General features: G+C 42.7%; 1 protein-coding gene across 3 annotated transcripts in view; it reads left to right on the top strand.

Annotated features, from left to right (window-relative positions):
* The window catches only part of LOC144495877 (putative methyltransferase NSUN7), a 123,815-nt gene that overhangs the window by 5,656 nt on the left and 103,666 nt on the right, over positions 1–14,493 (top strand). For all 3 annotated transcript variants that reach the window (XM_078216580.1, XM_078216561.1, XM_078216570.1), the window contains exon 4: positions 6,249–6,307. In XM_078216580.1, the coding sequence (XP_078072706.1) occupies positions 6,249–6,307 (59 nt within the window). The remainder of the gene's footprint in view (positions 1–6,248; positions 6,308–14,493) is intronic.

Here is a 14,493-nt window from a genome sequence, read left to right on the forward strand (position 1 = left end):
CTAGAAATAAGGGATCGCCCATTTAAGACAAAGATGGGGAGAAATTTTCTCTCTGACGATCGTGAGTCTCTGGAACCCTCAAAAAGCTGTGGAAGCAGAGTCTTTGAATATTTTAAAGACAGAGCTAGATAGATCCTTGATAAGTAAGGGGGAGAAAGGTTATCAGAGAAGTGGCATTGAGATTACAATCAGACCAGCCATGATCTTATTGAATGGTGGAGCAGGCTTGAGTACCCAGTGGTCTGCACCTGCTTCTAATTTGTACACTTGTATTTAAGACATAGCCACACCCATTTGAAATTGCTCCATAATACCCTCTTCCTTTTCAATACATAACTCCCCTTAGAAAGAACCGTAACTATTTACAGTACATGGAAATGCTTACTTGCGCATTACGGAGCTATTAGCTCAGAAACTCATAAACCCAAGTCCCTAAAGTATACTGGTGGTCTGCCTATAACCCCAACCTGGCAACTGTAATGTTAGCTTGAAGTTGTTGAATATTCCCACAGTGGTCTATGGCAGCGTCACACTTGGATGTTGCTTTGGATTCTGCCTTGGATCTTATCCAGGATCCAGTTATAGAATCATAGAATCCCTACAGTGCAGAAGGAAGCCATTCGGCCCATCAAGTCTGCACCAACCACAATCACACCCAGGCCCTATTCCCATAACCCTGCATATTTACCCTGCTAATCCCCTGACTAGGGCCAATTTAGCATGGCCAATCAACCTAACCCGCACATCTTTGGAGTGTGGGAGGAAACTGGAGCACCCAGAAAAAACCCATGCAGACACAGGGAGAATGTGCAAATTCCACACAGACAGTGACCCAAGGCCGGAAATGAACCCGAGACCCTGGCACTGTGAGGCAGCAGTGCTAACCACTGTGCAACTGTGCCGAGTTACACACTGGTTGAGGTTTTGGTACTTTCCTGATTTACCCTCTTGTTTTGTCTCACAGTTGCGCTATTGTGTGATTAACTTGTATGACCTCCACACTGGATAGATCCTTGTCACTTTGGCTAATTGCCATGTACCTTCTGTGGAATGCTGAGCATGAACCTGTTGTGTTCTTTTTTTAAACTTGGTAACTCATCACCTGCATTCCTGTCATGCATGTCTTTCATCCTGTTTTTTTTTAAAAGTTCTTTTCTGGCTTCTGAAAGATTGATGGAAACTAGGTGGATTTATTCACATTAGTCTGCCAAACATAATTTCTACTGGTGATGGAATGGGTGCACCTAGAGGTGTTGCTCAAAGGTACAGTATTGCAATGTATAGATCTTGTTAGGCCTGTGTGCACTTTAGAATTAAAAGGTTTGCAGTACAAATTTGGCCATGCCGTTATATCTGGGGTAGTGCAGAGAAGTAATAGTGTGATCTATTCCTCAATTCTCACGCATGTTCCTGAATGGCTTATTAGTAAATTGAGGACTTTGACCTGTGATTATCTCCCTTTGTACTCCAAATGTATTGAACATAACGCTTAGGGGTATTTGCTTGGTGTATTGTGCAATTGGCAGATGATAAGGTGTTTAGAAAAATAATCAGTGATCACTAAGAATTTGTTCCTGTGGACATGGAAGCGGTCAGAAGCAATCTTGACCCAAGAGTATTAGGAACTTTGTGTTCTCATTTGGCATATTTTCCGACATACCTTGCACTTCTTAACTGTGACTTCAATGTCATTGTTCATACCCGGCCAATAGACCGTCTCTGTCACGTGCCTCCTCTTACAATCTATGCTCATGCGTGATAGGATGAAGTTGCTGTAGCCTGTCATATTGCAATGATATCAGAATGATGACCTGTGTGCCCTGAAAGATGGCTCCCCATGTTATACATAAAGCATCTTGAGAAGGCAAAAACTGTTTAATGCTCGTGGACATGCTCGCTATCCTTTGTTAATTGTTTTTCAGATTTCCTGTAGCATAGAGTCTTTTGCTATCTCCTCCAATAGTTCCTGACACTGTTATGCAAAATTCATCAGGTTAACATGTAGAACATCAATGTCGGTCAGGTCAAGCTGCAGATCTGTGGGCACATCCCTGGTGTCTGTCGGATTGGGCAACCTGCTGAACGTATCAGGTGTGACCATCAAGTTTGCACCAAACCTCGCAGACATAGCCCTGTATCTTTACTGTAGATGTTGCAGTGTCGTTGGTGTGCTAGTGCTCGGTTTCTACCACAAATCTCTTGCCGAATAAGTAGGTGTGAAAACACACAATTCCAAACACTAATGTCTCCTGCTCGATGTTAGAATAGGGATTTTGAATTAAACGCAATGGGTTTATCTTTCTGTAATATGCATACTCTTAAGCCTTTTAGGGATGTGTCCACTTCTATAGTAGGCACTTTTCTGTGAACATAGAAATGGAATAATAATACTTCTGACAATGACTGCTTTACTGCCTCAAAGCAGTGTTGGTGGCCATTATGCCAAAGGAAAGGCACCTCCATTTTCAACAATTCCTGTCAAGGTGATGATTTTTGCATGATATTAGAAATACAAAGAGACAAAAGGTTGAGGAGATTCAAGCAATTTAGAAGATCCTCCTTATCTTGGGGTGTTGCTTTGGGTATCCTCTGGTTTGCTCAGATCAGGACAGATATTAGCACTCAAATAAATGGACAGAAATAAATTGATTTGCTGCACTTTAAGGTCGCGTTTGTGACTATTAAACCCCAGCCCTTCTTTATGTGCCGCTTGCATCAGCAGATGTAAATTCTGATCGTATTCCTGTTTTATCACTCCCATGAAGGCTATCCCAATTGCAATGCATAATAATCCTGGTATTGTACATGTAATACAATTCATGTGTGTCTGAAAGAGTTCCTGATCAATGAATAGCCCAAAAGGAAATTGTCGAGAGCAATAAGTGTATTACAGACAGGGGAGGAGAGATAAATTGAACTCCAATTCACTTCCCTTATGTCTGCAACCAGTGTGGTTTGTTTGGCAAGGTAGAAATGGGTGTTTCTAAGCCCCCCTTTAGTGTGTGATCAATTTAAAGGTCCAGCAGACTTTTGTGGTTTTAAAATAAAGAAAATAATTCATTCAAACACTCACTCCAAGTCTAAATGTGATGTCAATCACTCAGCACTCATGCACACACATATTCAAGAAGAAAATACAGTTAAATAGAATAGAGAATTTTTACAAAGTGTAAATAAAAGAATAGTTTATAGTTCACATGCTTAGCTTGTTGCATGAAAACAGTCTTTGTGGATCTGGTGAAGATGGAAGTCATTTGCACTCTGAAGTTGTAGTTCGGATGAATTCAGATAGCTGGGGTCGGATATCAGGATTATAGTAGGATTCTCTCGAAGACATGACTATTCAGCCGGTCATGAAGTTAGGCACTTGTGGCTTTTTGTATCAGGAGGTCCAATTTCTTCACAGGTGGACAAGGATTTAGGAATCGGGCTTGAAGGTTTTTAAAGAAATTATATCCTTTATGTTCTTAAATGGTAAAGATGACACAACCGTTTAAGCTGTTGTCTTTTTTGTGTTTTTCTGCAAACTGCGCAGGTGTCTTCCTGGGTCTTTAGATAAAATTTGATATCTCAAGCCAATTTTAGTCACGTAACTAATGTGACCTGTGGGAGTGGAGAATCTAGCGGGGGTTATGGTCTGATGAAAACAAGGGGGATGGGGTTGGGGGGTTGTGGCCTGATGAATACAGGAGAGCAATGTGGAAGGATGGCTCTGCAAAATGGGTTGGTGGGGGAAGAGCAAAGGTTCATGATGGCAGACAGAGGGGGTAGAAGATGAACAATGGAAGGCCGAGGGAAGACCGAGGGGAGGGAAGCTGGACCCTGATGAGGGTGCATGGAAAGCACAAGGGGGTCAAAGAGATACCACATCATTTACTGGAAGGGGATGCACGAAGACTCCAGATGTGGTGGGTAGAGGTCCAAATGGGGCATGGACGCCACACAGTTAATGGGCTCATGGGAGGGTGGTTGACTCAAGAGACAGACTTCTTCCTGAGGCTGTTAGCATTTTTCTTCTGGGTTGCTAACATCCTGCATGGTTTGGTGAAGACATGTGGGCTAAAGAGAGTGATATGAGTGTGCAGGACTGGTATTTAAGTATGGTGCTAGGACTTTCAAATCCACCAGCTGAAGGAGGGCAGGTAAATCAGCTGCTGGCCCGTCAGGTTAATCGGAATGGAATTCACCTATGCATAATTAATGAGGTTCCACGAGCGGAATCCTGCCATTCTGGCCAATGAACAGACAGCACCAGAGCTACCCGCCACTACACTTAGTCTCAAAAGAGGAGAATTCTGCCCATAGAGTTCTAGAGGTCCATTGATTCTGGAGTAAACTTCAAACAATGGCTGTCTAAGCATGTCCATTCAATGGAGGGGGTCCCACTCAGGGTGATTCATTTAGAACTTTCTGGAAGCTTCAGCTAGTTAGTGTCGAACAAGCAAAGTTTACCTAGTTCTTGGGAGCTAATTTAGCCATCTTGTCAATGTCCATTTTAGACCATAGTTCCAGAAGTTTCCACAGCAACACAGTCCATGTTTGAAGTAATGAATAGGAAATGTCTTCACTTGGCATGACAAAACATAGTCAGCTCTTGGGACTTCTCTGCTTGATACCCACATTTGGTGTCAAGTTTTGAAGAAAATTTTGGATTGAGCTCCTCCAAAGTAGGGATTTTATGTGGACAATGCTTTAAAGTTTTGCTCGAATGCCTCTGATTGAGGCCAACTCATAGTGACCCTTGTTCTCCGTGATGAAACATGTGATGGAATTGCACCAGTCCTTGTTCTTATACCTTTCAAATGATCCCATTCATTTCCATTTTATCCAGCTTGACCTTCAACTTGGCCTGCTGTACTTGCCTGGTTGATTTTTTGTTGGTAAGACATCCTCTCTCTCCTTAAATCTCTTAAGAAAATTGCTGATTCTACCGAAACACATGGGATATTGCAATGTCAGATCTGAAGTGATGGATATATTTTCTAATGCTGTTCTGCTTTGTGGTATCTGACTGATCCATGGATGGTTACCAATGTGAAATCTCAACATGCTGGTAGACTTGCAATTGCTGGGCCTTTGGTTTCTGCACTTCAAACATCTGTTACACCCAGGATGACTGATTGTATTTATACTCTAGCATGATGAATCGGAGGAGGCCAGGTCCTTGAGTGTCTTTTAGACAGAGATAGTTTTTGATCAATAAGGGGATCAGGGATTATGGAGAGAAGGCAAGCGAATGAGGATGAGAATTATATCAGCCATGATTGAATGGTGGAGCAGACTCGATGGGCTGAATGGCCTAATTCTGCTTCCACATCTTATGGTCTTATTTTGGGTCTGGGGGGTGGGGAGACATTAGAGAAGGTTCCTTAGCAGATTTACCAGTGAAAGTACAACTTTGTATTAACTGTATATGTGAAATATTTGCCAATACTGAACTGCCTTGCAACCCAAAGCTTGCACTGAGTTTGTTTAGCTCCACTGTTAAGATAAACTGCTAGACTTGACTTATGTCTGTCAGTACACCTTGCCAAATGCCATTGAGCAAGTGGATCTTTTATTTCCTAAGCTCAAAAAAATGCGACTTTCAAAACTGAATTGGATCATTATCTGCAAAGGAAAATTTTGCAATGCTACAAGGAAAAAGCAGGGGAATGAAAATAGGTGATTTTCTCCTTCAAAGGGGCAGCATGGACAAGACAGGTCAAATGTCCTAGCCTTGTGCTATAGCCATTCTATGATTCTATGAAACGTTTTGCATTTACCTTTCAGAACTTTGCTGCCTTTTCACCAGGCACCCCTCACAGGTCACAGCTTCTCCAAGGAAATTTTTCTGAGGGCTTACAAAAGCCACACTAGCATGCAAAATTAGTGTGTGGGGGGAAATTCAGTTTTCCTTTGGTCCTCCAATGGGAACGCCAACCTTTGAAGAACTGCTTGTATGTTTTGACCAAAGGCCTCCTCGACCCTTGAAAAGGTCACACAAAAATGGCATGGGGTCAGGGAGGCAAAGGAAAATTGTTTTACCAGCAAAAAAATTAGGTTCAGCATTTTGCACCCCGAATTACATATCCACTGGGAGATGAAAATTCAGTCCTAAAAGTGGGCTTTCTATTTGTGTTTCAGTAGACTACAAATGGAAAAATTAGATTTGCTTTCAGTATTGTGATGAGTTGTTTTGGACTTGGTAAACATTATATCATCAAAGCAACATGATTTTGTTTGTCATTTTTTTTCCCTTTCAACAGACCAAGATGTCTTAGAAGAAATGTTGATTAACAGCTGTTTTTACCCAACTCAACAAATTGTAAGTACGCACTTTGAAACTGAAGCAAGACAAATATACCTTCTAACATGGTAGTGTGGTGTTTAAAATCCAAACAAGATCAATAGTTTTTGCTACATTTTTGAAATAACTTTGCCTCTTCTCATGACTGCGCCATTGAGCTGTACACAACAGATCCTGGGTGGAACTTGCAATCTGTCAATTAATGTTGCAACTGTTTTGTTGCCATAGTTATCCTGCAGTCTGTACAGGAATGTGTGTATCTAGGCATTGGGTTTTAGTTTAGTTTTGTTGGGAAGCTATTCAACTGTTGAGATAATGGTCCTTGTTCAGATTCACGAATGAAGAATAGCTCTTTTAATTCTATATTGGAGAAAAACTTGAATCCATTGAATTGTACCTTGGCAAAGAACCATTGTTGTTGGGTTATAAGGAGAAAAATTGCTAAGAAATGTTTTTTTTCCCCCTGAATAAAGAATAATTTGTGCTTATTGTGTTTACTTTCAACTGTGTAAAGCAGGCTGTCCAACCTTTTTGCATGGGGGCCACATTTCCACTTTTTTTCTCACTCAAGGGACCAATAAGAAAATTTTAGAAAGATAAGGTTTGGCACAAGATTAAACATAAATTTCAACAGAAAAGTTGAGCACAAAGGAAAGTAACAATTTACTCTCTCTCCCCCTCATTCTCACCTTCTCACTCAGTTTCTCTCTCTCTCACACTCTCTCGCACAAGTGCACATATTCACACACGCACTCAGTTTCTCTCACTCACATACAAAAGTGTGCTTTCTCTTTTGTGCACATACTGTTTTGCACACATGAACTTTCCTACACATGCACTCTCTCCCACACACACTCATTCCCTCTCACAGATACACACTCACTCTCTCTTACTCACTCACTCTCTCCATTACTCTCTGTCATCTCTCTCTCTCACACATGCACACACACGTGCTCTCTCTCTTTTGCACACATGCACTCACTTTCTTTCACACACACGCACTCGCACACACACATACTCTCTCTCTCTCTCTCTCTTCCACACATGCACACTCTCACACACACTCACTTACATTCAGCGAATTGTCCCTCGTGGGAAAACTGGTGAGAATCCCTCTGGATGGGTTGGCACGATCTAGATCACAATCCACCCACACCTGGTCACTTTTTGGAGCTTGGGGAGATTGCCCCCTGCAAAGAGGTGTATGGGACCTAAAGATACTGGCACGGCCTGCCTTCTTAAAGGTTGCCCCAATCTGCCATCTTAAAGGCTGCCCCAAGGCAACAAACACGGGAGAGGAATGGCTTGTTATTAGAAGAGCAGCCCCTTGTAAAGTCTTCAACTTCACTTACCACTTACCTGTCTGACCGGCATTTTGAACAACTTCTTCAGGAAACCAGGTTGATGCTTTTCTCCCTCCTTTTACCAGCCCTCCTACCTCTGCTTCCTCCACCTAGAAGTGGTGAAATTCAGCCCAAAGTCTCTTCTAGAAAGCTTTCTTGATAACATCTGAGGAATCCAATCATTCTGATTTAATCAGCACCAGCCTGTTTGCATTTTGTACCTGAATTTGTATTACTTTTGAGACAGCTCAGCTGTATGTTTTAGAAGATTAGGGGGGCGATTCTCCCGAATAAATTCTAAGTGTCGAATTCGCGTGAAAACTGGAGTACATCATGCTGGTTTTTTCAGTGGGAGTCCAGAGAAGAATCTCCCACACTCTGTGGACTGCTGAGTGCCTCAGCGTAAATAACATTGGAAACAAGGAGGCCACAGAATAGCACTGAGCGGACCAAGAAAACGCCGCTGTGGCCCCTATTTGCTGGCCTCCCGATTGCTGGCCAGTTCAATCGCTGGCCAGCCCCCCGATCCCTGAAATGCTGGCTCTCTCATCATCATTCCCCCCCCCCCCCCACCAGCCACCACCACCACAGCTCGATTGCTGCTCCCCCCCCCCCCCCCCCAGCATGGCTGGGCCAGGCTTGACCGCAAGTGGGGAGCCAGCGGGATGGGAGAATTGCCACCTACATGTCAGATTGACCTTGATGAACATCAGCCAGGGCTCATTTCAGAGCACTGCTGCCTCCAAATCAGAATATTATGGGTTCAGGTCTCATTCCAGGAGACTTGAGCACAAATATCAAGGCTGGCACTCTAGTTCAATACTAAGGGAGTTCTGCACTGTCAAAACTGCCATCGCTCAGATTCGCGACTCCTCAGGTACTGAAACAGTCCACATTCAAATGCAACAAGATCTGGACAATATGTAGGTTTGGGCCGACAAGTGGCAAGTAACATTCGCGCCATGCAAATGCTAGGCAATGATCATCACCAATTAGGGACACTCTAACCACCGCCCCTTGACGTTCCATGGTGTAACCATCACTGAATCCCCCACTGTCAACATCCTTGGGGCTGCCATTGACCAGAAACTCAACTCAACCACATAAACACAGTGGCTATAAGAGCAGGTCAGAGGCTTGGAATACTGCGGCGAGTAACTTACCTCCTGACTCCCCAGAGCCTATTCACCATCTACAAGGCACAAGTCAGGAGTGTCATGGAATACTCCCCACTTGCCTGGATGGGTGCTGCTCCAACAACACTCAAGAAGCTTTACACCATCCAGGACAAAGCAGCCCGCTTGATTGGCACCACATCTACAAACATTCAATCCCTCTGCCACTGACGCTCGGTAGCAGCAGTATGTACTATCTACAAGATGCACTGCAGCAATTCACCAAAGGTCCTTAGATAGCACCTTCCAAGCCCACGACCACTTCCATCTAGAAGGACAAGAGCAACAGATAAATGGGAACACCACCACCTCCAAGTTCCCCTTCAAGCCATTCACAATCCTGACTTGGAAATATATCGCCGTTCCTTCTCAGTCGCTGGGTCAAAATCCTGGAATTCCCTCCCTAACGGCATTGTGGGTCAACCCACAGAACATGGACTGCAGCAATTCAAGAAGGCAGCTCACCACCACCTTTTCAAGGGCAACTAGGGATGGTCAATAAATGCTGGGCAGCCAGCGATGCCCATGTCCCATGAATGAAAAAAACCCACAAATCTGTGATCCATCTGCCCTCTCAGTTGGGTGTAAAGTATTCTGTGGTACTACGACAAAGAGCAGGAGAGTTATCCCTGTGTCATCAGGGGAAAGGGTAGTTTACTGGTAATGTTGCTGGAACAGTATTCCAGAGGCCCAGACTACTGGTTTGGGGACATGAGTTCAATTCCCAAAACGTAGATGGTGGAATTTAAATTCAATTAATAAATCTGCAATATAAGGCTAAGTTCAGTAATTGTGACCATGAAACTATCATTGATTGTTGTGTAAACATCCCTCTGGTTCACTAATGTCCCAGAGAAGGAAATCTGCCATCCTTGCCTAGTTTGACCTACATGTGATTCTAGATCCACAGCAATGTGGTTGACTTTTAACTGTCCTCTGAAATGACCTAGCAAGCGGGCAGTTCAAGGATGTTTGGGAATGAACAACAAATGCTGGTCTTGCCAGCAATGCCCACATCTGATGAAATAATAAAGAACAGTCAATATTTATCCCCCAATCAACATCACAGAAAAAGCAGATTATGTGGTCATTAGGATATTGTTGTTAATGGGAGCTTGCTGTGTACTGTCGCTGCCACATTTCCTGCATCATAACAGTGGCTGTAAAGTACTTTGGGATAAACTATGATTGTAAGAACTATTATGTAAATGGAAGTCTGTCTTTCATTCTTTAAATGTATCATCAATAAGACAAAAATAAACTGGCACAATATTTGCTCAGTCAAATTCTTGTTCTGTAAATACTGGTAAGCTACATACACAAGACAGAATTTCTCCGTGAAATAGATGGAAATGTTTCACATGCAAAACAAGGTCTACAAAATCACATTGCTGGTATTCTGTGCAGTTCTTTTGGATTGATGCACAATATTAAAGTCTCACGGCAGTATTTAATTTCAACACAAGTGTATAGCTTTAGCTTAGCGACAACTAGAAAAACCTCAAATTCTAGAAAGGCCTGTGAATCTATCAATCTTAATAAGCCCAGCAAGTGCATAATTTTTGCAGATCCTTCTATTTTGATGGTATCATATTGGAAGAAAGATCTAGTTAACCTTGGCCTCTGCGGCAATATATCTGTTCAATTCCAAAGCCATACAGCGTGGACTCTGAAATAGAGAAAGTTGTCTTCTTTTGGTATGTTCTGAATTACTAAGCTAGAGCACTTTTCTCTGTAGGTTGACAGTTGGGCCACTAAAATCAATGGGTTGTATATAGATTTCTACAGTATTGATGGTGCTGATATTGAGAAGAGAAGGCTTCTTGCAGAATCCTATTTCTCTTCTGACAGCTTGCTCAATATAATTTCTCTTTGTTGCAGCAGAGATTGAGTCTAATTACCAAGGCAAGAAAATAACTGGAAAGTGCTAGTTAGTTTTAAAAAAAGGAGTAAGAAATGTCTCAGCATTTTCTTTCCTTTTCTGGTGTCTCAAACTTAAAGTTTTCCCAATTTTCTTTCTTTGCTACAATTCTGTTGCTGTTTCAATTTTAGGTAATCACTGTAAGAAATGAGAGGAAAACGAACATTACTTAGTTTCCCATTGGCATGGATGGGAAAAGGAGTTGAGGCCATGCTTCTATAAAGGACTCCCGCACTGCTATTGTGATAAGAGAAACATACATGGAAAATCTGGTGTGTTGCATTCCTTGAGAAAGTTTGGTCCCAAACCAGTGTCCTCTGTTTGAACAGAGGGAAATATGATAGGATGAGGGATGAATTGGCTAAGGTAGACTGGGAGAGCAGGCTGGCAGGTAGGATAGCTGAGGAACAGTGGAGGATTTTTAAGGAGATCCTTTTCAGTTCTCAGCAAAAATATATTCCAGCAAAAAACAAGGATTGTAAGAAAAGGGAGAACCAGCCGTGGATAACGAAGGAAATAAAGGAGAGTATTAAAATAAAAACAGCTGCGTACAGAGTGGCCAAAAATAGTGGAGAAACAAGTGATTGGGAAAAATTTAAGAAACAACAAAGAGAGACTAAGAAAGCGATAAAGAAAGGAAGGATAGACTATGAAGCTAGGCTAGCAATTAATATAAAAAATGATAGTAAAAGTTTTTATAAATATATAAAAAGGAATAGAGTGGCTAGAGTGAATGTTGGACCCTTGGAGGACGAGAGGGGGGAGTTAATAGTGGGAAATGAGGATATGGCTGTGTCTTTAAATAAGTTTTTTGTGTCGGTCTTCACGGTGGAGGACACAAATAGTTTGCCAAATATTAACCATAGAGGTTGGCAGCAGGAGAAATACTTAATACAATTAATGTTACCAGAGAGGCAGTGCTGGGTAGACTAATGGGACTGAAGGTGGACAAGTCCCCGGGTCCGGATGGAATGCATCCCAGGGTATTGAAAGAAATGTCAGAGGTAATAGTGGATGCGTTAGTGATTATTTATCAAAACTCGTTGCATTCTGGGGTAGTGCCGGTTGATTGGAAAACGGCTAATGTTACGCCGCTGTTTAAAAAAGGAAGGAGACAAAAGGCGGGTAACTATAGGCCGGTCAGCTTAACGTCTGTAGTAGGGAAAATGCTGGAATCCATTATTAAAGAGGAGATAGCAGGGCATCTGGATAGAAATGGTTCGATCAATCAGACGCAGCATGGATTCATGAGGGGAAAGTCGTGCTTGACGAACATGTTGGATTTTTATGAAGATGTGACTAGGGCGGTTGATGGAGGAGAACCGGTGGATGCGGTGTTTTTGGATTTCCAAAAGGCGTTTGATAAGGTGCCCCATAAAAGGCTGCTGAAGAAGATTAGGGCACACGGAGTTGGGGGTAGTGTGTTAAAGTGGATTGGGGACTGGCTATCCGACAGGAAGCAAAGAGTCGGAATAAATGGGTGTTTTTCCGGTTGGAGGAAGGTAACTAGTGGCGTGCCGCAGGGATCGGTACTCGGGCCGCAACTATTTACCATTTTATATAGATGATCTGGAGGAGGGGACGGAGTGTAGGGTAATGAAGTTTGCAGACGACACAAAGATAAGTGGAAAAGTGAATCGTGTGGAGGACGGAGAAGATCTGCAGAGAGATTTGGACAGGCTGAGTGAGTGGGCGAGGATATGGCAAATGGAGTATAACGTTGATAAATGCGAGGTTATACACTTTGGAGGAAATAATAACAAATGGGATTACTATCTCAATGGAAACAAATTAAAACATGCTACTGTGCAAAGGGACCTGGGGGTCCTTGCGCATGAGACGCAAAAGCCCAGTCTGCAGGTACAACAGGTGATCAAGAAGGCAAATGGGATGTTGGCCTATATCGCGAGGGGGATAGAATATAAAAGCAGGGATGTCTTGATGCACCTGTACAGGGCATTGGTGAGGCCGCAGCTGGAATACTGTGTGCAGTATTGGTCCCCTTATATGAGGAAGGATATATTGGCATTGGAGGGAGTGCAGAGAAGGTTCACCAGGTTGATACCGGAGATGAGGGGTTTGGATTATGAGGAGAGGCTGAGGAGATTGGGTTTGTACTCGTTGGAGTTTAGAAGGATGAGGGGGGATCTTATGGAGACTTAGAAGATAATGCGGGGGCTGGATAGGGTGGAGGCGGAGAGATTCTTTCCACTTAGTAAGGAAGTTAAAACTAGAGGACACAGCCTCAAAATAAAGGGGGGTCGGTTTAAGACAGAGTTGAGGAGGAACTTCTTCTCCCAGAGGGTGGTGAATCTCTGGAATTCTCTGCCCACTGAGGTGGTGGAGGCTACCTCGCTGAATATGTTTAAAGCGCGGATGGATGGATTCCTGATCGGTAAGGGAATTAAGGGTTATGGGGATCAGGCGGGTAAGTGGTACTGATCCACGTCAGATCAGCCATGATCTTATTGAATGGCGGGGCAGGCTCGAGGGGCTAGATGGCCTACTCCTGCTCCTATTTCTTATGTTCTTATGTTCTTGAGGAAGTTAACTGGTTAACTACTCTTCAAAGCCCTTGAATGTATTGTCACCTGTCAATTCCATGCCCATCTTTCCAACTACATGTTTTAATGTCTCCAATCAGATATCCACCCCTGCATAGTACCAAAATGGCTTTTATCAAAGTTACAAATTGCATCCAATGGTAAACTTTCCCTCCTCGACCTTCTTGGTCTGTTTACAGCTAGTACATGGTTAACCACACCATATTCTTCCAGTATCTCTTAACTATTGTTCAGCTGGGTGGGACTATGCTTGCTTAGTGCTATTCTTATCCATTGAATCCAGAGAATCTAGAATTAGAGAAGCCAGAGAATCACCTGCAGTGCCTTCTGTTCGTGCTCCTGCACTGTTACCCCTGGAGTCCCACAAGGATCTTTTCTTGGTGCTCTCCTATTTCTGACCTACATACACCTTCAACGACATCATCTGTAAAGTGTCAGTATTCCAATGTACATTAATAACACCCAGCTCTACCTCTACATTTACCCTAGCTAGTCTCCCTGACATTAAGGGGCAATTTAGCATGGCCAATCCACCTAGCCCGCACATCTTTGGACTGGTCCATTCTCTTGCTGACAAATGTCTGAAGCTGAACCAGATTGTCCAACCTTGATGCCATATTCAAGCAGAGATGAATCTCTGATCTCACCTGTGCTATCATTATTACCACCTACTTCCACCTTTTTAAAACGTACATCTTTGACTAAATTTTAGTCATCTGGCCTAACATCTCCTTATGCAGCTTGGTGTAAAATTTTGCATCACACAATGTTTGGTTGTTTTATTACATTAAAAGCAGTATACAAATGCAGTTTGTTCCTCTTGTCAGGTGTGACTCCAGACAATGAAGAGGTCATATTCAAGCCTTAACCCCATTAACCCCAGTTTTGTTCAAACTCCTCAGTACCAAATTCTGTTAAATTCTGTGCTGTTGTTGAGAATTGTTATACTCACATTTCCTCTGGATCAAGGCTAAGATGAAATTTTAAGGTATGGTTCCAGAGGAGCAGATATAGTTTAATAGCACTGCTGATGACTCTTTCCATCATTTTGATGATTAGGATGAGGCTTATGCCATGATAATTCACAGTATTTTGTAGGATCGGTGCCAGCATCAGTTTCACTGGAATGGATAGTTAATAGAGGTAGTTTGTGGTGAACAAAAATAATTTTGCGATTGTCTAATTTTGCGATTGTTGTTGT

Source organism: Mustelus asterias, chromosome 1, assembly GCF_964213995.1.
Source record: "Mustelus asterias chromosome 1, sMusAst1.hap1.1, whole genome shotgun sequence".
NCBI lineage: Eukaryota > Metazoa > Chordata > Chondrichthyes > Carcharhiniformes > Triakidae > Mustelus > Mustelus asterias.